Below are 26,591 nucleotides of genomic sequence, written 5' to 3'. Positions count from 1 at the left end.
AATGGAAGCGGGAAGGGCAAGGACTCCTGCAAGCCCTGCTGCCTGGCATGCTGTTCCCTGTGCCACCTTCTCCCCACACTCTCTCATCCTGCAGGTCTCATCCTGAATGCCCTCCCTTATCAGCTCCCCCTCCAGGCGCCCTGGGTGCTCAGACCAGAGGCCCACTGTCTGCCCCCAATGTGCCACCCAGCCTCTGGCACAGAGTTTATAAGTTAGTGCTGGATGGGGGGAGCAGGGCGGGGTGGGCTCTCGCAGGGGGCAAGACCAAGGACTCGGGGAGCTGACTCTGGACACCGGGACACCACCCTGTCCCCCAGGCTGATGTCTAGACATGTGCCTACCCTCCTGGCCAGGAGGCCTGTGCTGGGCCATGGCCAGGGTGGAGGAGCAAAAGCCTGTAATTCACAGTGAACGGCAGGAAGGTGATAGAAGGGGCGGGGCCTGGGGGGGTTGCTGCAGCCCTCTCGACAGGACCCACCTGCCAGTGTGGAGATGCAGCCTAGCTGGAGACCCCTGGCCCAGGGCCACAGGCAGCTCAGAGGAGCTCTATGCTCCACCAGGGTCTGTGAGGAAGGGTAGAGGTTGTGGGGGACCAGCGAGAAGGAGACATCTCTGCCCAGCTGACCTGTCCTGCCCCATCCTTCAGGTGGCCCTGCCGGGGTGTGTCCTCAGGAGTCTGACTGTGCACTAGCATTTCCGAGTCAAGCCTCCCGTTGACCCATAGACCCCATGTCCATCTGCTGTGCACAGCGACCTCGCAGCACCGGGCATGAATGCCGCTCCCAGGAGAGCCTGACCCTCGGGACAGGTCCCCACAGACCCCCACACAGAGACGCCCTCACCTCCTACACCAAAGCTTCTGTCTCAGCTCCCGTACTGCCTCCGACTTCTGGGTCATTTACCAGAACTGGATTTCACCCTGTTGAGGGCAAGGGGGCAAAATTTATCACTCTCCTTCGCCAAAACTGGCCTTTATCCGGGCCTGGGAAGAAGGGAAGCCCCAGCAGGCTGCCACATCCTCCCCTGGGCGGTTTATAGCAGGACAAGGCCGCTGCTTTCAACACTGTGCAGCCATACAGACTTGAGGACCAGGTTTGCCGACTGGTGGCCCCAAGCGCTCCCCGGCATGGGTACCCAACAGGCCGAAGAGGGCGCCAGCAGGGTAGGGGAATGGGAGAGCCAGGCCTGTCAGAGCCTGGAGCTCCTGGAGAACAAATAGATTTGATTACATTGAACACAGCAATTGATTTTTTTTCTAAATAAACATGCAGGAGGAAATGGTAACAGGCATCTGTTTCTGACAAGAATCAATTGACCTCCAATTGGAAGAAAATCTAGAAACACAAACAAGCACAAGAGAAAGTGGTTGGGCCGCCCAGGCTTGTCCAGGGAGAGCGGGAGGGAGAGCAACAGACAGACTCCCGGTCCGCCCTTCCCCCATCAATAGCTTCCTTGTTTGTTGCTCTTCAGCAAATGTGGTCCTACTGATGATAAGGAGAGAATCGCTAGCGGTCGGTGAGCCCTCGCTCTGTGCCAAGCCGTGCTAACCCCTCTGTGTGCATATCTTATTCAATCCTCATAACAGCCCCTGTGGGAGGCAGCTGCGTGGGAAGGGCGTCCTCCCACTTCCCAGATGAAATCACGGAGGCGCCTGGTCCAAGGTGCATGTTCTGGCAGCGGCAGGGCTGGGTCTGAAGCCCAGGGGACTCGAGTCGGCGCTCTCCAGCCCCGCGTTACAGGGACTGTCCCAACCCCTGATTCTCTAAACTGGCCTGGGAATTAAGGGAACGTGCATTCCCAGCAGCACATCAGCCTCCCACCTGGAGTGGATGGTGAGGATCCCACCAGGACTCAGGAAGCCCTCCACCCCCAGGGAGGCGAGGAAGCGGGGCCAGAGGGCTCCCCTGCTCTGCTAACACCCTGCAGCCTCCGGTGGCAGGCTGTGCCTCCTGTGGTGTTTCTCCCAGCAGCCGGCCCGCCACCAGGAAGATGGCCAGTGTCAGGTCACAGTGCATCCCAGGCCTCACCCGCCGAAACGCCGCCTTGTCCTGACGCTGTGCAGCAGGCAGGCCTGTGATCCAGGCCCAGAGCAGGGGCTGCGTGCTCCGGGCTTAATTTCGTAAAGCTTCCTTTTGTTTCTTGGTTGTAGACTTGCGTACACATGTTTGTTTTGAAGTAATCCAGCTCTGGGAGTGTACCTAATTAACTTAAGCAGGGCTTCTTAGTCCTGTTAACTAAAACTCCCGAGTCTATGAAGCCAAGTATTCAAAAGCAGCCTTTAAGGTGGGATTAAGGCAAAGATGAGCTATTACAAAGTGAAATGGGGGCCAGCTTCCCTGAAGCCACTGTGGGGCTGCCGCTGTGAATTCCCCTGGACAAGCTCCCCCCCCCCCCTCCCCGGACCATCTGGCAATTGTTCTGTGTCTGGCGCATAGTAGGTGCTCAGTAAAACTCTGTGGGATGGATGGCAGGCTCCGTCCAGCATTTGCATCATGTGCGGCATGTATCCAGTGCTCAGGGGATAGCTATGGGGTGGGTTGGTGGGCAGGCAGCCAAGCAGATCCATCTACTCCAGTGTCCCTTCTCTCTCCCCCCCCACCCCCCCACCCCACCCTACACGCGGGAAATGCCCAGAACGGATGGATGAAGGTCCTCCCAACGCCCTGGGGCGGAGTCTCACTGCAATAACCCCCTCTCCTCCTCCAGGTGAGCCGTGCACCATGGCCAACTACGCCCGCCTGAAGAATGTCCTTCTGGCACTGCAGACCCGCCTGCAGCCACTCCTGGAAGGGGCCAGCCGCCAAGACCCTGCCTCCCAGAAGCGCCTCCTGGTGGAATCTCTGTTTAAGGACTTGGATGCAGATGGCGACGGCCACCTCAGCAGCTCTGAACTGGCTCAGGTGAGTACGGCGTCCAATGAAAATAAAATTAAGGAGGAATCGGGTTTTCCACGGAGCATGTCCATGAAGAGAAGAACCAGGAGGTCACGTGCGGAGCGTCGTTTGTAACTGTCTCTGTGCTGGGACGCCCGGGGGCCTCCTGCAAGAGACCCTTCTCCAGGGAGCGGAGAGCGTGCGTTCAGGGCCTCTCAGAATCTCTGACAAACAAACGGCGCCGTGTCTTCTTCCCACCAGCCATCTTCAGCCAATATTTACAAACAAGCTTTGAAGCGCTCGCAGCTAGCTGGCAACACACACGCTTCACCGGGGCTGGTCTCTGATGTTGTCATTAGGAAATTAATCTCTCCCGTGAGTCTTTTACTTTCCTCGGCGGGAAGGCAAAAGGAAGCAGGCTCGGTCTCACCACACACCCCAGGGGCTGCAACCCGGGCGTCCCCCGGTCCTCCCCGCTAGGGTCTCGCTGTTCTTTAGTACCCAGATATCAACAGCCCACGCCCCAGCCTGCTTGCTGGCACAGAGCCCTGCGTCCACCCCTAAGCACTGCTCTTCCTTTGAGAAGACACTTGCATCAAGCTTTGCGGTTTGCCTCCCTCCCCAAACCCAGCGCATGTGTCCGTCTGTCCAGCTACAAGGAAGTGCGAGGGCAGTTAGCATCTGTGGCAGCGAGACGCCAGGAGGGAGCAACCGGGGCGCAGTCATCGCCAGCTGTAGGGAGGGCCTTCCTGGCCGGTGGCAGGAAGGCAGGCTGGGTGGGCCAAAGCGCCTGCATTCCTGCTCCTGCTCCGCTGGTTTGCCTCTAAGGACCTAGGGCTCTTGAGCCGCATCAGGCAGGTGCAAAGGTTTGCGAGGAAGGCAAGGCCGGCCTCCCCAAGCAGGGTGGTGGGCGAGGGAAGCTCGCCACAGAGACCGAGTGCCCACCAGAGGACAGATAAGTCCCCGCCTTTGATGTCACTATAAAGAAACCCTTCACATGAGGTGGTGACCTTAGCAAAACGGCCCGGTCACCAGGAAGGACCGGGCTGGGGGGTGTGTGCCCTAACTCTTACCGAGCACCCTGTGTGCTAGGCAGTGAGCCAGGCCTTTCCCTGGATGTAACAAGCAGAAGAGGTGCTTGCTATGTCGTGTAGTAGCTGAGAACACATGGGATCTGCTTGGCTTCACGGTCACACTGCCTGCGTTCAAGTCCCGCCTCCAGCATTCTCTGGCTGGTGGGTCTTGGGAGACACCTCGCCTCTCTGGGCCTCCATTTCTGGTCTGTGACCATCACAGGGCCATCCATCAGGAGGGTTAAACAAGGAAGGCGTGACGTGCTGGGCACAGTACTGGGCACACGGCACGTTCTCAGGAGGTGATAGCGGTCAGTATCGATGTCCTCGTCATCATCTTGGTGACTGCTACTTCCTCCTAAACCTTTCAGCGTCCTCTGCTGTGAGGCAGGCACTGCTGTTCCCTCCACTTCACAGAAACCAAGCAGCTCGCCTGGGTTTGTTCGCTGCTCATGACATGATGGCACTAAGATGCACCCCAGGTGGGCTGGTGGGCGTGCACCTGCTCTCCTCACAGCACAGGGGTCTCCCAGGGAAAGCATGGCTCCCCCCAGGAAGTTCCACCCGGTCCTCTCAAGGTCTATGGGGCCAGCAAGTGCCCCCAAAACCTGAGTATGGAACAGTCACCCAGAAGCCCTGCCAGGCAGAGTCCCCCTCCTGGGGCCTCCCGCTCCACCAGTCCAGAGCTCACTTCCTGGGAGCACATGCAGACCCCACTCTTCTCACCCACACCTGGACAGCACCCCCTTCATCAGCCATGCCAGCCAGCACTGTACCACCTTTCTCAGCAATAGGCCCCTGCTGTGGCCAAGACCCCAGGGGGCAGGGCCAGCAACCCTGGCAGGGCCGGGCAGGCAGAGGCAAGGCTCAGGCTCTGTCAGTAGAATGGCAACCCTCCCTTTTGGGGGGCTGTGCTGTGGCTAGGGGGCACAGCCCTGAGATTGCAAGGGCTGGTGGGAATGGGGGGAGGAGGCGTTAATGACCTTCCAGCTATCCACAGCTGGAAGCCAGGAGACCTCTGTTCAGCCTCTATTTATTTGCTGAATTTGTTTGATCAGGCCCCTTCTCTTCTCTGTTTCCCCATCCATAGCATGAAGGATAGGTCAGGCGGCCTCAAGGATCCTTCTGACCTCTGGGGTCTGTCTGCCCAGACGGCGAGAAGACGCACCTGAGCACTAATCCCGACTCTGCCCCACCACTGTGTGACCTTAGGAAAGTCCCTCCCCATTCTGAGTCTGTTTTCTTATCTGTAAAATGGGAGGGTCAGGCAGGACAAAAGCAGAGAGCTTCGGACGCTCCCCAGGGCCCACTGAGCTGTTGCTGACTCCTCGCCCCAACTGGCCTGAGCCATGTCCCAGCAAAGCCCGTAGCTCTGAGCTCACTCCCGGCTCCGGCCTTGTTCCCTCCCTCACCCACAGCACGTGCTGAAGGAGCAGGACCTGGAGGAGAGCTTCCTGGGATGCTCGCCAAGCGACCTCCTTCGATTTGATGACTACAACAGTGACGGCTGGCTGACCCTCCGAGAGTTCTACACGGCCTTCCGTAAGTCAGGCCCCAGCCGGCCGGCCGGCAGACAGGCTGTGGCCACAGGCATCCCCGCACCAAACCACCGTGTCAGGGCCTGGATCTGTCCTTGGTGTCTCCAGGGCTGGTTTCTCTCATGGATGAAAGCGGCTGGATTTGCTTTGCACAAACCTGAGCTCGCAGAGGATAAAGGAGTGGGGTTGGGAGAGGGGGCGCTTGGTCTCTTCCTTTTGGATAAAGGGCCTTCTTGCCATCATCTGAGGAACACGGGCCTGTGATTTACGTGTGTCTGGGAGTGCACCGCTGCCCACCTCGGGGGGAGACTGTGCCTGTAGTGGAGGGAGCAGACTTCAGGGCTCTCCTCGGGCTGTGGCCCCCCCGGAGGAAGGTTCTGCAGGAGGGTTCTGGAGGCTGGGCCAGGCAGGAGAGGGAGGTAAAGGCGGTGCTGGGGTTGATTTTGGCCCCAAAGAGATGAAGCCCCTTTAGGTCAGACAGTATTCAGACTCTGCTTAAGGCAGGTAGTATGTGCGCCCTGTGTGATGTGTCCTTGAACGTGACCTTCAGGCCCTGGAATTTGAGAAATAGGGTGAGGCACTCCCAGGGTGCACTGAGCCTCTGAGCCACAGACCCTGCCACTCTGCCCCACCCCCACCACCCCCACCCCAGAGCTCCCCTTTCAGAAAGGTGTCGGTGTTCCCTGTGGACGTCTCCTTTTGGCGGCTGTTATTCCAAACACCCACAAGGCCTGGAAGGGGTCCTTGGCGAGAAGGGCTCTTGTGGAGAGGGAAGAGGTACGTGTGTGACTCTTCCCCATAGGAAATGCTCATGAACCTGATGCAGGGCTGCCTTTTCAGTTCACAGCATCCCTGTTACCAAGGACCAAAGCCCACGCCCCAAGCGCAGGGCTCTGCTTGCAATGCGGTGACTAGGTGTGGCTCCCCATCTTCCTCCTCCCTGCCCATACCTGCTCCAACATTGATATCTGCTTATAGTATAGTTCAGAATAAGGTGTGAATGACTGATAGGCTCAGCCTGCTGTGGGGGGCATTGGCTTTGTGGATCAAGGAGCTTATTCCCTGAAATAAATCTCTACATTTTAGAACGTATGGAAGTATCAGCGGCTCCCTAGACTTAGTTCCTGAAAGCCCACTGTTAGATTTCCAGGAAGTTTCAAGATAAACGAACAACTGGCAGCTTTTCATCATCCATGGTGGGAGTATTTGCACCACAGAAACGACACTAAAAGGAAGGGGGGTCTCTTTCCTCTGGAGATCCCGGTGTTAAGCATTGCCCTGCACATCACTCCTGACCCAGAGTGCAGCTCCTGCAATATCCTCTCCATCCACCTTCCGCAAACCGAGACCTCCTGGTGGTTCTAATCTCTGTGGAGTCTGGACAAGAAAAGACTGGGGTGGTCCAGGCGGATGACAGGGAGATGGCCCTCCACAGCAGGGAAACAGCATCATGTGTTCCAGGACACTTCTGAGACAACCGGAGCTGTGAAGGAAGAGGTGCATTTGAAGAGCCAGGGGCCAAGGCTGGACTTCAAGACTTGGGGGTACATCAGGCGTCCCACAGCGGCACATTCAGCAGGGAACGGCACCGCTCAGGCACCGTCTGGTACCACAGGAGCCTCTGCTCAGGAGCTCTCCTCCTGGGAATCAGTCTGCGGCCAAACAGGAAGCTGCTGGCGTTATTCGCAAGGAGACAGAAGCATCCCTGCTGCCCCCGATGGAAGGAAGGCTCCTGGCCTCCCTCATGACGGTCCTGGCAGCCACGAGCTGCCGTGGAAAGGGGGGGCAGTCATCGCTCCCCCGCCAGCCCCGTGCCTCACAGAGAGCAATATGGTGTCTGCTTCCTTTATTCCTGGGTGATTATCTGAAAAGCACAATGATCATCATTTTTAAAACAAATTAGATTCTGCTGTCATCTTGGACTTGTTTTGAGGCAGCCAAACCATTCATCACAGCCCAACCCAAATAATAGATATGCAATAAAATGTAAACTCACAGGCATTAAGGAAGCCACAGAATGAGTTAACCCGCCATAAAGGCCTGACATGCGGCTACTCGGCGCACGCGGGATCAATGGTTTTTCAAAGTCACGGGAACTCTAAGCTAAATTCCCAGAGCTCCGGGAATGGATTTACGGTTCAGTGAATGTTAAATAGGTAATTGAAGTGAGACATATAGGTACCACTTATTACCCAGAAATCAATGGGCATTAAAGAAATCTCACTACAACTCAGAAAATAATAGCTCAAACATGTCAGCAACTACATTTTGGGTTTAATTTTTAAAGGTTGACTTTAAAATTTTATTTTCTAGTCTCTATTTTGCCAGGGTCCTTTGGGTGAGTCCTGGTGTTTTCCCTGGAGAAGTGGGTTGTATTTACAAATGTGGAGGCTCCAGCCTCCTCCATCACATCTGCTTATGCAGCTGGCACAGCCGTTCATCAGAAGACGTGCTTGTCATTGTCTGCAGCTGCCGAGGGTGATGTCAGGAATCTCGGGGCTGGTGGTTGCCCGTGCTCAGCCGAGCTGGTTGCTGGTGGGCTGTGCCATTCTCTGCAGAACAGGCGGCCCCTCCCCAGGGAGAAGAGCAGAGGACAGGTCCCTTAACCATGGAGTCAGTTCAGCCTCTTTCTAACTGTCGGATGGAGCTAAGGCTCCCAGTCACCCATCTCTGTACAGTGAAATATGAGGGTGGCCTCCCTCTCTTCCTCCTCTATCACCCAAACAATCTGTTCAAGTTGGTTTTGGATTTCCGAATCCCCGGCTGACCTGGGAACTAAAGGCACAGTGCCCTCCGCCCTTCCTCCTGACCCCACCCAGCAAGCAGCAGAACCAGCCGCTAGTCCCAGCTACAAGGGAGAGACCCAGGCCCCAGACTCTCTGGTGAGCAGGATGTGCGCCAGCCCTGCCTGTGCATCACAATAAATTAATCTAAAAGTTGCTCCTTTAAAAAGCTTTTCAATAATGCATGTTTCTGCGCTTTCCTGAATGCTTGGCCTGGGATCTTGGGAAAACGGTGTTGCTTAAATGAGGATTTTTTTTCTCTCGCTTCAAATTCATTACAAGTTTCTTCTGCTTTTTAGAAAGATGCTTGTTCTTTAATGAATCCTGTGAGAGCAATGTGTTGGATGCCAAGGAAGGGTTTGAGCAACTAGCAGTGCGGGAAGAAGGCCTCAAGTGTGAACGTTCTGGGATCACAGATGCATGGTGTCCAGAGGAGCACCTGTGTCTGGGGGTCCCGGGGGAGTTGGCTGTGTGGGCCGCACACTCTCCCTCCGCTCCCAGCAGGCAGAGAGGAAGACAGGGGTTTCATCTGATTATTGCAACACCTCGGTATCCAGGGCAACTCTGTGAAACAGATGAAATGTCAACCAGTGAATTACCAGCTGCTTTTCTGCATTGTTGCTGCGAAATGAAAGGAAGGAGCCACGTCATTCTCCCCTGGAATAAATCATGCCCAGCACTGGCCAGACACCAGGCCAGACACATCATCTCAGTCAGTCCTCACAGCCACCCGGGGATGAGCAGGATGACAACATACATTGACCAGCGCCCCTCCCCCCGGCTCCTTATTCATGCAGGTAGTTCAGACAGGGAGTTTGGACGGTCAGAGTACCGCCTCACCTCCCATTGGTTCCTGAGTGTGGGATGGTGAGTAGCTAGATTCCAAATAGCATGGGATTTCTCAAAAATTATGTCTGAATCCATTGGGCTCTTGAGTTTGGAGAACAAGTAACGCCTGCACCCCAGTGTCTGTGTGGGCTGAGGCGGGACCGTTGGTGTGACCGCTCCCCTAATCCCAAAGGGACAAACCAGCGCTGCTCACACCGGACTTGCAGATCAGGTTGAGAATCCCCTGCCTTTGCTGCCTCATTTCCTCAAGGGCATACAACAGCTAAGTTGGCGTGGCCAAGGCAGGGGTTGAAGATTGGAAGACAGAAGGTGCTGTGAGTCTCACCAACCCCTTCTAAGGACAGACATGGGGGTACCTTCTCCTCACCTCAAGCATAGAAAGAGGGGCTTCCAGGAGGCTTCATCACTTCAGTTAGTAATGGGCTCGCCTAGCACTTACCATGTGTCAGCTCTGTGTTTTATGCTCCTATTTTACAGACGAAGAAACTGAAACTGAGGGAAGTTAAGTAACTAACCCAGAGTCAGCAGGTAGAACAAGTGGGATTGAATGCAAATGCCTGATTCTGGAAACTTCTCCTACATTTAAGCACACTTTGCAACTCACCGGAATCCCCTGGTAACGAGGCTCTCACTGTCCCCACGGTTAGTTCCCTTAATGGCAAGTCCCGACTCAGCGGTCTCCTCCTCCAGGAAGTCTTCCTTAACCCCTCTTCCCTCTCCAAGCCCCACACGCCTTCCTCTGTGTGCCCACAGCCCTGAGTTTGTCTCTACACAGTAACAAGGCTGTGGCCTGATGGTTAGGGATGTGGACTAAGTCAGTCCTTGTTCGAACCCTTGTTCCGCCACTTACTAGCTGTGGGACCTTGGACAGTTCTTGACCAGAGGTTACGCTGGGTTTCAAGTTTCCCTTCTGTACAGTGGGCAGGATCACCGCTGTGACTGAGCAGGGGCACGCTGCCCGCCACGCATAGAAGCTTTTGCAAAGTCAACCCACAGGGAGACAGGACATGAGGCTTAAATCTGCCTCCCAATCGAGGATTTGGGGTGGAACTTAAAGGGCTGCAGCACCAGATCTTCCTAGACAAGGGACCTTTCTTCTGCAGGATCTCTGGAATTCGGGTTCCGCGGTGTCCCTGCCCTTTGGTTCCGTGGGAGGAAGACACTTTGGTCCAGGCTCTCCTCTGCCCGTGCTGTGGCTGCACAGCTTGCAGCTCATTCTGTCGTCTCTGACAGGACAGGGCCCCTTCGGAACTGGTCTGCGGTTACACCCCACATAGGGTCACTCAGGACTAAATGAGATAATACGCGTAAAGTGAGGAAGATGATACCTTGCGTGTGGTCGTGCTAAGTAATTATTGACCAGGTAGGTCAATGTTGGGGGTGGTGACCGTGATGAGGAAGCCCCTCCCGCCCAGCCCCGGTCACTCTGTGCCATGCCCTTGCCCTCTTGTCCGCATTAGTCCAGAGGCTCCATGAGGCAGAAGCCATTTTGCTCACCATGTGCTCTTGCCTGGCATGGGTCTGGCACCCAGAAAGCCCTTGGTAAAGGCTCACTCGGTGAGGGGATGGAATATCTGGAGAAACACACTTGGCAAAAAGGGGCCCAATCACGATGTGCCTGTCACAGGGGCCCCAGAGGGGCCAGGGAAGAGGGAGCACCTTGTCGGGGTCCCACAGGCAGGACCCTGGTTGGGGAGACCAGCAAGGCTGTACCAGGCCGATAAGGGCACCCCCATGGCTGCTGCACAGCCCAGACACCCCTGATCCACTGAATGAGCATTGGGGTGCAAGGTGCGCCCCTGAGGTCCACATGGCCCTAATGCTTCCCGAATGAAGACAAAAGCTGCTTGTCCCATAAAGCTCCATTCCGCTCCCAGAGCCACTAATTGCCCACTTAGCCCTCCTCAGGCTGTTCTTAGGCGGTTAAGCCACCTGCCTGCTGCTTGATTGCCTCCAACAACTGTGTATGGAGATAAGGGCTCCTGCTCAGCCCGCTCCTCAGCCCTGTGGTGTCTGGGGCCCAAGGCCACGTCCCCAGCCGAGGCCGCAGATCCTGGCTTCGAGAGGCCAGGCTTGGCCAGCGGTCGGCTTGGCCGTCCCTGTGCTAATCTGTACACCTTGGAAAATAATTTATTAGCGTAGACTGTGGGCTTGTACAGAAAATAACTTATTAGCATAGAATTTGTATATCTTCTAGCTCAGCGCCTGAGAACCCAACACACACCTGCACAGCCTCCGCTCGGCCACATGGCTCCCTCCTTCCCACCTGAGGCCACATCACCAAGTGAGCTCGACACCCACAAAGGAAGGCACAGCACGGGGTCTGGGAGCCGCCTCCGCAGCAGGCCTTGCTGCAAACTGCAGACCCTGCCAGCTCAAGTCCCCTGAGCTGGGCCCGGCCGGGCAGGGAAGGGGGACAGGAGGACAGGGTGGGAGGGTCGACCTCTGGAGCAAATCCACTGAGCACAGACCCAAGCTCCCTGACTCAGGTCAGTGCCAGAAATAGTCAAGGAAGCAGCACCATATTGGACCACTGTGGGAAGACTGGGCGTGTCTGCCCTGATGCTGGTGGGGCCGGGCTCTCTGAAAGGGGGGGAGCATCCAGGCAGGGGTGCAGGCCGTTCTCTCACTCAGCTACTGGGCTGTCCATTTAAGGGGCTGGCCGGCCAACCAGAACATTTTAGAGGAGCTTGGCCAGGGCAGGGAGACCATGCATGAGGAAAGATTTAGCAGCTGAGGCTGGGAGCTTAGGAGGAGGGGAGCATCAGATCAGCAAACCCTCACAGAGGCCACTCTATGGGCTGCAGCCATGAGCAAGACAGCAGGCCCCGCCCTCACAGAGCTTGCATTCGGTCAGGGAGGTGGTTGGGAAAAAGGAAAGCAACCAAGTAATCCATGTAGGAGGTGGGACAGAGAACACCGGTGCAGTGTTGGCAGGGAAGACCTGCTTCCCCCGGGGGGGGGGGGGGGGGGGGTCAGAAAGGGACATTTGAGATGAGGCCCGCACACCAGGTTGCAGATAACCAGCAAAAGGCAAGGAGAAAGGTGGCTCAGACAGGTGGGGGCCGGGTGTAGTCCTGAGGGGCAAAGGGCTTGGGTGAGTGAGGAGGCTGTCACAGGTGGGAATGGCTGATGCGTGGAGTCCCAGAGGGCAGAACTGGACCAAGAGGCCAGAAGGCAGGCAGAGCCTAGATCTGCGGAGTCCTCCCCGAGTCAGCTGCCCAGCCTGTGGGAGTTGCTGGGGAGTGGGGAGGCCCCATCGCTGCAGGTGCACCCAGCTCAGGCACGTGGCTGGAGGGGATACTGGGCATCAGCTGGAGAGCTGGACTTGGCCTTGGAAGCCTTTCAGTGATGCCTGTCAGGACAGAAAAGTGAGCAGAGCTGTTGTCTAAGGTCTCCTGTGCCTGGACTCTGTCTGGCAGGCCTCCACCTGAGGGTGTGCTGCCCCCCCTCCCCACCCCCCCCCACCCAGCCCCCTCCCCACCCCCACCCCCACCCCCACACACACACACACAGTGCCTTGGCTGTGCTCGAAAACCATTGGCAGCCCCTGCTGGGGGCAGGGAGGTGTTCATAAGTACCTCACCTCCATGGGAGCAGGGCTGGTGGAATGCCCCACCCCACACGCCGTGCATGTACAGGGCTCCGGGGTGGGGCAGTCTCATCACACTGGGGGGGTCAGTTCTGAGCCAGAACTGCTGCTCGCCAGCCGTCTGGCCCTCCACCACTTTCTTCTTCTCGGAAGTTTCAAACCCTCTTTCCCATCTCATCTTCGCTCCTAACAGCTGTATTGTTGGCCCAGCACTTCCTAGCCATTATCTGGAGCTGAGCCTTCAAGCACTTTCCATTTTTAAAGATCCCAGCTGGAAGCTGTCAATGGCCTCAGTGCAGAGCAATTGAATAGGAGAAAATGAACTAATTATAGGTTGTTATTGAAAATCTATTATATACAAATTGCAAAGAAAACTCATTAAAATATGATGGTTTGCTGATTTTTTTTTTTTTAAACCTCCTCTTGGAGGGAGAGACGGGCAGGGCGGCTGGACACCTTGTTCCTCAGTTTCTTGGTGAGCACTCCCCACGGGGCCACAGACCAGGGTCTGGGTCTGAGGCTCACGTGCCCCAGCGCCCAGTCTGACACTGTGCACCACGGAGAAACAGAGTGGAACAGAGAGATTTCTGATTGTTAGTAAATACTCAGAAATGGCTGCCGAGGAAACAAAGAATTTCATTGCAAAAATATAACATGAGAACAATTTAAATGTCAGCTTTTATGAGGATAGCACCGTATTGTCTTCGTAAATCTCAGTGTTTTTGCGAAGCTTTTGTGAGGACTTCAAAGGCCTTCAACAAGCAATTAAGGACTGAAGGTCATATTACCCATTCCAAGCCAGCTCCCTGGGAGAGGAGCATTGCGAAGGCTTGGGATGTGAATGGCCATGCCCTCCAGAGCCCAGATCTCCAAGGGGCTCCTCAGAAGCCAAGGCTGCCTCCTGGGAGTGTTTCTGAGCTTCCCCAAGGCTGTGTGACCCAGGAGTACCTGCAGCACAGATCACTGTCCTCTGCCTTGTGGTCTTCCTTCCTCTCCAGCCACCTTTTCCAGCCTCCATGACCATGTCCCCCAGAGCCCCACCACTTTGCAGGTCCAGCTTGTGGGCTACACAGGAACAAGGTGCTAGGGAGTGGAGGGTGTGGGAGGGCTCCATTCACACAAGCATGGCGACTTACTGGATGGACAGCACGTGAGCCCCACCAGAGGCTGGGGGCACTCAGAAGTCCCGGCACTGGGGTAGCCCCTGGCAGGAAGTAGCTGGGAGCCAGGCTCTGGGGACAGATAGGGCCTGGATAGGCAGAGGGAAGTGCCTTCTCCTGGGAAAGAAGAAAGGGCGGGGCACACGCGGGCTGCTGTGGACTGAAGCAGGCATGTAGGGTCAAGCTGGAGGCCCCAGACCACAACAACCCTGCTGAGGTTTCCTCTGCAGCAACAACACCTCCAGCTGGCTGGTCCTTCCCTTATCAGGACAGTTGCTCAGCAAATCTCCAGCCCCAAAGGCTGAGGGTGTCTCCCCGGCCCACAGCCCTGCCCCTCCCTGGGTTCTCCCTCTTGGCAGACAGGGGACTGAGAGCAGGGAAGATAGTAGGTGGTTGAAATATCAACAGAGGCCATGGGACCAAGAGTGCCCGGACGAAGATAGCCGCAGAAGGGACAAGGCAGTAACAAACCCAAGAGGCACAAAAGGGCGAAGGAAAGAGGGCTGCCTCTGGGAGCAGGAAAGCTGGTACAGCCCAAGGCATTTTGTTGCAGCAGGAAGACAGGGAGCAAGAGCGAGAGAAGCCTAGAGCTGTCCATAGGTATAATTGTAGCCTCGTGTAGTGGGTGCTTGATAAATGTTTGCTGAAAGTGTTGCTGATGAATGGATGTGGGGTTCTTGCCGTGTCACGGGGAAAAGCATTTCTGGGGGCCCAGAAGGGAGGATGAGGCGTGGTGGTAATATGTATGTGTCATGCAGAATCAAAAGGATGCCCCTCCGACATCCCATCTCCGTCGGTGCAGCCATGGAAAATCAGGGCCTTGGAGGGAAGGTAGGGGAGGGTGGGGGCAAGGGGGAAAGATCAACCAAAGGACTTATATGCAAGCATATAGGCCTAACCAATGGACACGGACAACGGAAGGGGGGGGGGAGGTGAGGGCATGAGCGGGGTGGTGGGGGGGCGGTTGGAGGTAACGTGGGGATAAGGACACATATGTAATATCTTAATCAATAAAAAATATATTTAAAAAAATCAGGGCCAGAAGCAGAGTCAATGTCCAGAGATGCCATGCATGTTAAAGCTTAGTTCAGCCCAGCATCTGGCTGGCTTGGCTTGTGTCCCTGGCTGCAGTCCGTTGCTGTGCTGCAGTGTCCAGGCTCCCACCTGGAGCCTGCGTGTGGGGTCCACATGGCCTTTGGCTATGGAGAGAGAAACCGGGAACGCACGGGGGAGTGCGGGTCACCTGTAATAGTGTACCGTGTTCTCAGGCTTGGGAGGAACCAGAAGCTTTTTCCTTTTTTTGACTTTTAATTTCTTTATTGATTAAGGTATTACATATGTGTCTTCATCCCCCCATTACCACCCCCCACACACACACACTCATGCCCTCACCCCCCTGATGTCTGTGTCCATTGGTTAGGCCTATATGCATGCATACAAGTCCTTTGGTTGATCTCTCCCCCTTACCCCCACCCTCCCCTACCTTCCCTCTGAGGTTTGACGGTCTGATCGATCATTCTCTGTCTCTGGATCTATTTTTGTTCATCAGTTTATGTTGTTCATTATATTCCATAAATGAGTGAGATCATGTGATATTTGTCTTTCTCTGACTGGCTTATTTCACTTAGCATAATGCTCTCCAGTTCCACCCATGCTGTTGCAAATGGTAAGAACTCCTTTTTTACCGCAGCATAGTATTCCATTGTGTAGATGTGCCACAGTTTTTAATCCACTCATCTACCAATAAGAAAGGATATATGCACCCCTATGTTCATAGCAGCACAATTCACCATAGCTAAGATTTGGAAACAGCCTAAGTGCCCACCAGCAGAAGCTTTTTCAAAATAACCAATCAGCTTCCCACACTTTCGTGGGCTTGCATTGGGGTCCACCCCCTGATGATAGGCCTCTATGGTTAGGCACCTCCCCTCTGCCTTTTTCACTTCTACTGCACATGTCCTTATCTCCCTCTGCTCCCGGACAACCCAGTATAATCCAGTACCAGAGTGGGGAAGGGAGGGGTGTTAATCCCCTTGGAGGGACAATGCTGTGATTCGTTGGGGTGTGAAGCTGTAGCTGAGGCAAACAGGCCTTGCTTCCCAGCTGAATATGCTCACCAATGTCTGACTTCCCTGCTCCCTTTCCCATCAATAATTAGCTAACTACAGCAGCAAAAAGGATTAAAGGCCATGATGGATTTTTTAAATTGCAGTAAAGAGAACAGATTTAGCGTGGTTGTAGTGGTTCCCAGAGAAGATTAAGAACAGAGAGTCAGGGGCCTCTCTCTGGTAGTGGGGGGCCATCCTGTTGCCCACACGTGGCACCAGCCCAGGTTAGCGGCCACCATGGTTCCACGGGGGTGTTGGGCTAACTGGGCCACTGGTTGGCAGAGAGGTGTCTCCAGCCTGGACCACTCCCACCCATGCTTCTCTTCCCGCTTTGAGGTCCCGGTAGAACTTGCTTTTCCCCAAAAGCTGGCCTTCCACCGGATAGTGCAAAGCCACCCATAGGTCCCTTTAAACTATGGCGTCTGACAAGTCCATGCCAAGTGCCTCCCAGAAGCTCCCAGGCTAGACGCTGTGAGGAGGCCCAAGGCCAAGAGGTGGACTGGGATTCAAATGCCCTTTGCAGCCGGTGGGAACGTGGGCGGTGCTCCCCACCGATGGAGGAGCACAGGTTCTGAATCTGGGGAGGAGGCAGTAAGGTACTAACGGCCATATGCTCTGAGCCTCCAGTTCCCATTTAGCTTGCACGGGATTTGGTAGGGTTCTGGGGACCGCCCCCCCCCCCGACTTTTGCCCTGACTTGTGAGGGCTGCTGTCATCCTTGGGCCCAAGGGATCCAGGCTGGTACTGGGACAAACACAGGCAACTAGTTTCCTGAGCCACTGCAGAGGTATAATCAGGACATCAGTCTCGCTCTCGGCGCAGACTCTCCAGTGAGCCTGAGGCTGCTCCACCTGTGGGCTTGCGGGAGGAGCGTGGAGGGGGGATAAGCTGAGAACCGCTGACTCGTCTGGCCACCACCACTCAGTAGCCTACTGTCATTTTCTTAAGACGTGGGGCTACTGGCCCTGGTTTTTCATTTCAGGCTTCAGCCAGAATTCCAACCCTCCGGCACAGTCCCATCGGTGTCCCGCTCACTGTGCCTGCGACCTGCCCACGGCAGGTGGGAGGCAGCCTGGTGTGCAGCCGCCCCGGGCAGCTGGCGAGTGAGCCCTGGAGAGCCATCTTCTCCAGATGGCACAGGTGTTCGTCTTCACACAGGTGCTTCGGGCACAGTTGTCAGGAGTGCCTCCCGATGCAGTTGAAACAGGCCGTGCGTCCTGCCCGTGTGGCCTCGGAGGTGCCCCTGAGCAGAACCCACATCTGAGCCTCACCCGCCATCCCAGGACCCCAGGTTGGTCAGCAGGTGAAAGTGCTGAGCCCTGGAGGCAGGACATAGTCATTCACTCCACAGATACTTCCTACAGACTCCGCTCCAGGCCGGAGATTCAGCAGGTTTCAAACAAAAAATCCTCACTCTCAGGGGACTTGCCTTCCTGTGAGGGGACGGGACAGGGCGGGCAGTGGGCAGGTGGCGGCAGAGTTTACACCCGGTAGCCTCGGGAGGCCTCACTGAGATGGGGTACCTGAGTCAGGTGGCGAGGTGGGTGAGGGCACTAGCCATGAGGTCAGCTGGGGAAGACACATCCCAGGCCTTCGGGTAAGAGTAGGCCTAGTGGCTGGGGTGCCATGGGAAGGAGGGGTGTCAGAGGGCCTCGAAGGCCCGGGAAGCCAGCGTAAGGACTTGTTTGCATGAAAGAGAAAATCTTTTGGAGGATTTCGCGTTGAGCAGTGACACAATCTGACTTTGTATTTTAAAAGAGTCGCTCTGGCTGCTGTTTTAAGAAAAAACTGTTGCTGTCGCAGGGCAAGGGCAGAAGCATGCAGTCAATTCGGAGGCTGTGGCAATAATCCAGGTGCGAGATCATAGCGGCTGAGATGAAGGTGACAGGCACAACAGCGGTGAGGAGGAGTCAGATTACAGATAGTCTGTTTTGAAGGGTTGTACCAAAGAGATTTGCTGATGGGTTGGACGTGGTTGTGAGGAAAGAGATGAGTCCAGGATGACTGGGGTTTGGGGCATGAGGACTGGAAGGGTGGAGTTGCCGTTAACTGCAAAGGAGAAGACCAGGGGTGGAGTAGGTTTGGTGGGGAAGATCAGGAGTTAATCTGGGGGCACAATGTGTGTGAGGGGACTGTCAGTCGTCCGAGTGGCAGTGATGAATAGGTAGGTGGACATACAAGATGGAGTTCAGGGGAGAGGGCCGGCTGGAGGGGGAAATCTGGAAGTCCTTCGCATATTGCCAGTGTTTAAAGCTGTGAGGCTGAGTGGGATCACCCAGTGGGTGAGTGTAGATGGAGAAGCCTATCCAAGACTGAGCCCAAAGAGTCCCCAGTGTGAAGGGGGCGGGGAAATGGGGAGGAGCCAGCAACAGAGAATAAGATGATTCATGAGGTGGGAGGGAAACGAGGCCAGTGTGATGTCCCGGGAGCCAACGAGTTGTGCCAAATGCAGCTGAGAGGTCAGTGAAGAGGAGGACAAAGAAGAGAGCCTTGGATTCATAATCTGGAGGTCTTTGGTAATCTGGACGGGCAGTGTCCGTGGAATGACATGGGGAGTGAAAAGCCTCGTGAGAATGGGTTTAAGAGTAAGAAAGTGGGTAGAGGAGAATTGGAGACACTGGGCACCGAGCACTCTGCTGGGGGATTTGAACAGAAGAGTCGGGCAGCAGCTGGAGGGGTAGAGGTAGAGGTAGTGACCGCATGTGTGTGTGTTGATGGGCATCACCAAGTGGAAAGGGGACACCGATGCTGTGGAAGGAAGCGGTGATATGCCTGGAAATAGAGTCGGCAGGGCAGGTGGAATCCGGTGCCCAGGTGGAGGGTGTGCTGTGCAGAGTGGCTGGTAGATCCACATTAGTAGGAGAGAAGCCTGGGCGTGTGGCCACAGGTACAGGCGGGTGGGGAGATGTGGCGGGAGCCGGGGTGGATGTGTGGTTTCTTAGTGCATCAGGAAGCAAGGTCATGGCTGAGAGTGAGGATGGAAGGAGGTGTGAGGAGAGAGAAAGTCTGAAACAATTGTCTGGAAGAGTGGGAGGGCGACATATGGAGAGAAGGCAGTAAGGGCCCCTTTGAGGCCCATAGTTATGAATTCAAAGGGACACCAGTCAGCAGGGCAGTGCGCTTCCCCAGCTACATTCAGCTACACAGACGCAGGCACGGAGCACACAGACAGGTTTAACCAGGGCTGGGGTCATGCCAGGAGGGACAGGAAGTTGAGGGTGTGTGCAATGTATGATTCCAATGACATAAAGCCCGTGGATTAATGCTGGGTGAGAAGGAAGTGACATCATGGAGGGAATGACACGATTAAATGGTTGGTCGGTAGATTGTGGGTCCCAGTGGAGTTGAAGAATTGTTGGTGTCTGGGTATCAGAGAGGATAAATCAGAAGAGATGGGAAGTGGTCAGAGAGGAGGATGCCTGACGATAAAATTTTCCAGGATGCCGTTATTTGTGATGACAGTGTCTAGACTCCAGGATATAATCATGGGAATGAGGGCCCACAGGTGGAGAGTTGGCAGGGTAATGCACTGGATGTTTACATCATCCGGTGTTAACACAGGAGGAGCAGCCAAGAGACTGCTGACAGCCAGAAGCTACAGTCATCAGAGATGGGGTGGGAGTGACCCATAATCAGTAGATGACTGCACCAAAGAGGGGTGGTACCTGGAGCATGCCTGGGTGTTTCCTGTCTCCCTGGGAGCAGGTTCTTTGAGATGGAGTCCTCTTTCTATCCCCATTTTATAGAATAGGAGCGGAGGCACTAAAGCAGTGGTTCTCAACCTTCTGGCCCTTTAAATACAGTTCCTCATGTTGTGACCCAACCATAAAATTATTTTTGTTGCTACTTCATAACTGTAATGTTGCTACTGTTATGAATCGTAATGTAAATATCTGATATGCAGGATGGTCTTAGGCGACCCCTGGGAAAGGGTCATTCGACCGCCAAAGGGGTCGCGACCCACAGGTTCAGAACCGCTGCACTAAAGGGTCGGTAATGGTGGTAGAATGGAAACTCAAACCAAGGAGTCTGCCTCCAGTGTGGCACCCTGCCAGCATGCTGCATACCCTCAACATTTGCGAGTTGAGAATGAGTGATAGTTGGTCCTTGCCCCCAAGGAGTTGGTTTCCTATAGGAAATGAATGTGTGTTCAAAGACGATGCAAAAAGGCTGTGAGCCCTGACCAGTGTGGCTCAGTTGGTCGGAGCATCGGCCCTTACACCAAAAGGTTGCAGATTTGATTCCCAGTCAGGATACATACCTAGGGTGAGCCCAGGAGGCAGTGGATAGATGTTTCTCTCTCTCTTTTCTCCCCTCTCTCTCAAATCAGTAAGCATGTCCTCAGATGGGGATTTTCAAAAGGCTGTGAGATAGTTGACAAAAGACTGCCTTGGAAACAGGAGGTGTAAGACCTCCAATCAAAGAAATGCCAGACGTCTTCAGAGAAGGGTGGGTGGGGTTTCATAAGCAGACATGGTAGTAGGAAAAGGCATGCCCATCACAGATAACAGACAAAGCAAAAGTGTAGAGATAGGAAGGCCCCCAGCCATCTAGCATGGCCAGTTTATCCTTTGTGTCATGGACAAGTAAGGGAGAAACAGAAGACGATGCTGGAGGGAAAGGTTAGAACCAGAGCGGCAAGGGCTTGTGTTATGGAGCCTAAGTGCAGTCATGACAATGCCAAATCTCAGGGGTTTAACAGAGTACAGACTTATTCCTCCTCGTGTAGAAGCCCAATGCTGGGGCTCAATTTGTGGCCACACGGTGACACAGGGACCCAGACGTCTTCATTTTGGTGACTCTACCATCTCCTAGGGTCAGATTTATTTACTGGATGCCCTGTTCTTGGACAGTATATAGATAGAGTGGAAGGCCTTATAGATTTTGGGGGAACCCAGCAAGGATTTCTAGTATCCCTTCTGACACATTCCATTGGCCAGAACTCAGTCACATGACCACACCCAACAGCTGGGGGAGCTGGGAAATGTAGTCTATAGCCATGTCCACAGGAGGGAAAGGAAACTGATTAGGTGGATACAAAACAGTCTCTGCCTTAGGCCCCCAGATACAGACCACAGGGTTTGGGTTTGTCAGTGAAGTCAGGGAGGCCAGGGAAGCTGGGAGGGACATGGTCAGAGCCTGCCTGACCTAGAGACACCCACAGGAGAGAGTGATGGGGACCCCAACATGGAGGCAACAGGAGGAACAGAAACAGGCCACAAAAAGGGATGATATTGAGAGGCTCTTGTGGTTGTGGGCTGGGTTGGGAGTCGGGGAGTGAAGGAGCTGAGCAGTGAAAGATAATGTGAAGCTTTGGGAGGGGGCGGGCGGGGGGCGTGCCAGTCGGCTGCCTGCTTCCCTGTCTCCGAGATGGGGACACATCAGGCCACGGAAGATGAAACGGCAGCGTGTGTCCCACGACAGTCCTCGATCCGCAGCCTGGCTTCTGGGAGGGGGGAACAAAAGGGCCTATTTTAATTTTCTTCTCGGGCCTCCACATGACAAAGGAGAAATATCTCCCAACATTATTATCTCTCAGAAAAATACTCTCCGGAACCATAAAAAGGGAAATACAGTGAAGCCAGACCACGGAGGCTGCCCCTTAAATCAGGAGCTCGTGAGTTATGGTGGTGGCGCTCTCTAATTCCTCCGGACGAAAACATTAGAGATGACAATGTCCCTTTAAATCAAAGGCCTGGGGAGTTGGAGTCAGTGGGCTTTTTTGTTCTTAGTGAGAATTTTTTTTGTCTTTTTCACCTTGTAATAAAGTATAAATCATCACTTGTGGGGACAGGCTCTACAGAGCAAGCTGTGAACATGGATTTTCTGAAAATGAAGGTGTTTGGTTAATGGGAATCATCTCATCTCGGGAAATGTGAGAGTTTCAAATGATGAGTTTGCTACTTAACTTCACACTCATTATTTTTTTTTTTTTTTTTTGTATTCACGGGCGGCCCCGGGCCTGGCTGGGGCACCGTTGTGGTGAATCGCGGTGGCACACTCTAGGAGGCTGGCGACTACACGACCTCCTGCAGTGGGGGCCACTGGGCTCAGGCTGTGCCGGGTGGGGTGGAGACCCCAGAGCCCATCTACAGGGTGCAGGGAGGGAAGTGCCTAGAGGCAGGGGACTGGGGCCGGCCTGGCGGGCTGAGCTCTGGGGGCAGGGCTGGAAGCCACAGGTCAGAAGCCCTGCAGGGCAGAGCCTTAACCAGGTGGACTTGTGTTCTGGGCTCTGGTATGGGAAAGGAGTACAAGATGGGGAAAGAATCGGTGTGTCGCCCCAGGCCAGGGCCAGGACCGGGGGCAGTATGACCAGCAAGGTTCAGCCCTGGGCTGCTTCTCTCCTCTCACTACACCCCAGCTCCCCTGTCCTCGGGCAACACCTAGTCTGAAGTTGGCTGAACAATTGTAACCAAGGGAGGAAAGTAGACTCTGACATTTCAGAAAAGTTTTCCAGGCTTGGGTCTGAAATAGAAGAGTTTGCCAGGTGCCCCAGACACCCTGCCCCTCTCCTCCTGAGGTAGCCAAGCACCTTAAAGGGGTGGTCTCCTCTCAACTCCATGGCCTCACCGCTGACTCCTGCCACTTCCCTCACCACCTCCATCACACACTTGTACAGATGAGGACATTGAGAGCAACAAAGGCCATTCCTGACCTGCAGTTGGCATGTCCCATGGACCCGCCTCAGTCTCCATCAGACTTGAACTCTGAGCCCACAGCCAAGGTCCTCTCTCCTTCAGACACTCATTCACCGTCCACCTCTTCGGCCACCACTTGTCCGATTCCTTTGTGAGTGAGCCCTCTCCTCCGCCAGCCTCTTACACTTTTTCTATAGAGGGCTGGATAGCAAGTACTTTAGGTGTGCGAGCCATACAGCTTCTGTCACAACGACTTAACCCTAACCTTGCGGCACAAAAGCAGCCGTAGACAAACAGTGAACTTTGCAAAACAGGCAGAGGGCCGTCCTGAGACACTTAGTGAGCTTCTCTCCTCGATGTACATTCCCCTCAGGCGGGTCTTGACCCACCCACACCTCCAGACACAGGTTTCCAACCACAACCTGGTGTCAGCACCCCCATCGTGTCCCCTTGGTCATTACTTGTAAGCACCATACACTTAGTGTGTCCACAATCCCCATCCACCCCACAGCCCATCTCTCCTGCGAGTCCTGTCTCCCCAGTGTACTTTCCCCTTTTCCCGTAAATGTGTTTTACTTTAATCAGATTGCCTAGGGCCTCCGAGGGGGTGGGAGGGTCTTTGAGAAGCTGCCTGTCTGCAGGGGAGCGGGAGTGGGGGGTGACTGAGGCCCATGGAGAAACTGCAGCCAGGACACAGGGCACCGGAGTGAGAAGCCGCCTTGCTGGGCCTGGACCGCTACCTGCTGACAGGCTAGCCGGCCACCGGCCAGGGCCTTGGCATGTCAATGGGGTCTTACAGGTTTGTCTTGAAGAAAAAGGAGTCTGTGGACTCTCAAGCAAGAGACCACACAGGCGAAGGGCAGGTATCTGGAGCCATGGGCACCTGTCTCCTGGCCCCCCAGGTCCAGGTGTTGCCATGATCATTGTGAGGGCAGGCCGGTTCTCAGAACCATCTATGGGTGCCCCAGGGAGGGTGGTGTGAGGCCACAGGCCTTCCTTCCTGTGGCTCCTGCTCTGCCTCTCCCCAGCGAGCCCATGGCCAAGGCCCAGCTGTAGGGTCTGCAGCTAAAATTCAGGGACTTCAGACATCCATGTCCTGGGGCCCCCCATCGTCCTTGTGGGACCACTTCCCCAAGGGCCGCTGAGTGGCCAGGAAGCAGAATACGGGGCTAAGGAAGACTCAGGCCTGAGGCTCCTGTTTCCACAAAGGAGGCTGCGGGCCTGCTGATGGCCTTCCATCCCCAAGAGAGCGGCCAGGCCGAAAGCCGCTGTCTCCAGCCCGGCTGTCCCAGGGGCCTGGTGCTGGCGCAGGAGGGGCGCTGCGCTCAATGTGCCCCTGATCGATGCGGCTCTAAACAGTCAGTTCATTTAAAGCTCGCATAGCCTCACCCGCTTCCCGCCTGGCGCAGGCAGAGATAAAATCCCGTCTTAGCATTCACGCCCCTCCCCTGGTCCAGAGCTGTGGTATTCCGTAATTAATTCCCCAGCGCCTTTGCGAGGGGCACTCTCGGCCTGAGGACGGCCTCCCGGCGCGGCGCGGATGTGTTGCTAACAGGCTGACTGTGAGGGTTTCCTCCGAGGCCTCATTTTTCGTCCTCTCTTGGGGATGGAAGGCGGCAGCACCCCCAGCACGCAGGCCCCACTCCTGGCACGCTCGCTCAGGAGGTCCCGGAATTTATGTCACCCATTTGAATACAAATGCAATTGAGACAAAATTCTTTTTGTTTCAGCAGCCATTGCTCCATTTTTGTTTCTCATCAAGTGAACTGATGGCCAAGGGAAGTGGAAATAAATAACCTCTGGGCTGTGCCAAGCGAGCTACGCTCCCCCGCCCCCTCCCCCCCTCCCCCCCTACCCCCTCCTCCCCCCCCCCGCCTTACTATGCCGTGGAGCCACAGGTTGCCTTACCAGCCAAGGGCTGGAGCAGCTTGGGAGGCAGAACGACAGGCTTCAGGCCATATCTGTGCCAGGACAGGTTGCTGGACGGTCCAAGTGCCCCCAGCTGCAGGACACCTGCCCTGCCCCCCTGTGGCCTCGCACTCGCCCCTGGGGTCTGCAGCACCAGCTTAGCGGGGTTTTCTTCGGCAGAGACTCCAGGGCAGGGAGTCAGTCTCAGTCATTCATGCGGGACGAGGAGGAAGCGGTGGCCCCGGGCCGCACACCAGAGCACCGACCCAGGTAGGGAAACGAGGGGCATGGGCAGAAGGCCGGGCATGGGTACGGCGGACTAAGCCACCAGGTCTGAGTGACAGGTGCCATGGGATGTCATGAAGGTCACAGGCTCCCGGGAAGGAGACGGCTCCAGCTGGGCCTTGAGAACGGCAGACATGACGGTGGCGACAGAATGAAAGGGCTCTGCCCTGAGGTGATAGAAAGGTTCAGGGGAGGGATCAGGAGACGGGGTTCAAGACACTGCATTTTTTCAGTGTTGACTAAGTGCCTGCAGCGCCCCTGGCCTGCACCACTCAGGACTGAAGTGGGACAGGCCAATGGGGGCACCGTCAGAACTGGCCTCCGGACCAGCTGAGACCTGCAGCCACCCGCTCTGTCCTGGTTTGCCCTGAGGCTGCAGACCTGGCAGCCTCCAAGGTCCCACTGCTATCCCCGCCCAGGTGGTGGGGCGCACTACCCTGTGGGCAAGAAGGACCCAGTCCCATGTCCGGGTCCCACTGGGATTTCTGGCACCATGGCAATGTTGACACAGTGGCTGGGAGGCCAGTGCCAGGAGCTGCCCTTGTTCCTGATGAGTGACTATCACAGAGGGCAGACCCCGGAGCTCCCTGACCAATGGCCCCTGACCAGCCTCACTGTGCTTCCCTGGGCCGGCCCTACCCAGCACCCTTTGGGATATGGAGAGCAGCCACTGACACACCCTCACACCTGTCTCTGGAAGGAGAGCCAGCAGCTGGCGATGGTCTGGAAAGTCTAGTTCCCATTTTAGAGATGAGGCAAGTAGGGTCAGAAAGTAGCAGAGGTGGGATTAAACCCAGGCAGTCCCACTCTAAGACACATGGCTTTTCTGCCACACAGTTCTGCCTCCCAGAGAGAGACTCAGAGTGCTTGTGGTATGGCAGTCATGGAGGGCTCCTTGGAGGAGGTGGCATTTGGCATATGAATGGTGTCCACAGGGTCTGTGTGATTAAAGTAAATGGCAAGCAGAACAATGTGAGGAAAGACATGGAGACTGGAGGGCACAGGATACATTCAGGAAATGGGGTGCAGCTGTATCCCAGAGCATAGGGCACAGGCATTTGGGGGCAGTGGGAGCCAAAGAGGTGAGGCCCGCCAGAACACTCAGGCCCCAAATGCCAGGCTAGGGACAGCCATCCAAAACTCAGGGCAGAGGAGAAATAGGGCCAAGACTGAGCTGGGTAAAACTCCCCTGCCTGCATCTCAGAAAGGAAAAGATCCAAGCGCTGCCCATCGGAGGCGAGAGCCTGGGTCATGTCCCCAAACCAATGCCAGTTTCGCAAAGGTGCGCGCGGCTGTAACTCATCCACTCCCAGCACCCGTGCTCCCTTCCTGCAGAAAGGAGTTCCTCTGTGAAGCTTTGGCACACTTAACACTGAGGACTTCCGGAGGAGTGCGCTGGCGCTGGCGCTGGCCCTGTGTTTGTAAAGATGCGATCTCCAGTCCGCTCCACTCAGCGAAGCCGAGGCCGCCAGAGTCAGGGATTGTTTCTAAGTGAAAGAGTTGGAAAGAAATTTAAAATCAATACTTCTCCAATTAGGTTTTCCTGTTACGGGATTAAAAAATGCTCCACGCAGGCCCAAAGAGGAACGTGGTCTGTGGGCAGCGGCAAGGTGATCAGTGTCTCTTGTGACTTCCGGGCGCTCACGGACACTGAGTGAAAACAGCCAAACTGTTCCCACAAAGCAGCCAGGAGGCCCCCGCGTGCTAGGATCCTCCCACCACTGTGGGCCAGTTCAGATGCCACGTCCTCCGAGAAGCCAGCCCCATGCTCCTCCCTCCGGCCC

The 26,591-nt window shown here is 55.5% G+C and overlaps 1 protein-coding gene across 1 annotated transcript in view; it reads left to right on the top strand.

Annotated features, from left to right (window-relative positions):
- FSTL4 (follistatin like 4) overlaps positions 1-26,591 on the top strand; it is a 323,738-nt gene that overhangs the window by 227,716 nt on the left and 69,431 nt on the right. The window contains exons 5-6 of the mRNA XM_081091526.1: positions 2,707-2,900; positions 5,365-5,488. Coding sequence (XP_080947652.1) covers positions 2,707-2,900; positions 5,365-5,488 — 318 coding nt within the window. The remainder of the gene's footprint in view (positions 1-2,706; positions 2,901-5,364; positions 5,489-26,591) is intronic.

This window comes from Myotis nattereri (genome assembly GCF_964212035.1).
Source record: "Myotis nattereri genome assembly, chromosome: 5".
Taxonomy (NCBI): domain Eukaryota; kingdom Metazoa; phylum Chordata; class Mammalia; order Chiroptera; family Vespertilionidae; genus Myotis; species Myotis nattereri.
The sequence above is the reverse complement of the archived record's forward strand: the minus strand, read 5'-3'. Positions and strand labels throughout refer to the sequence as shown.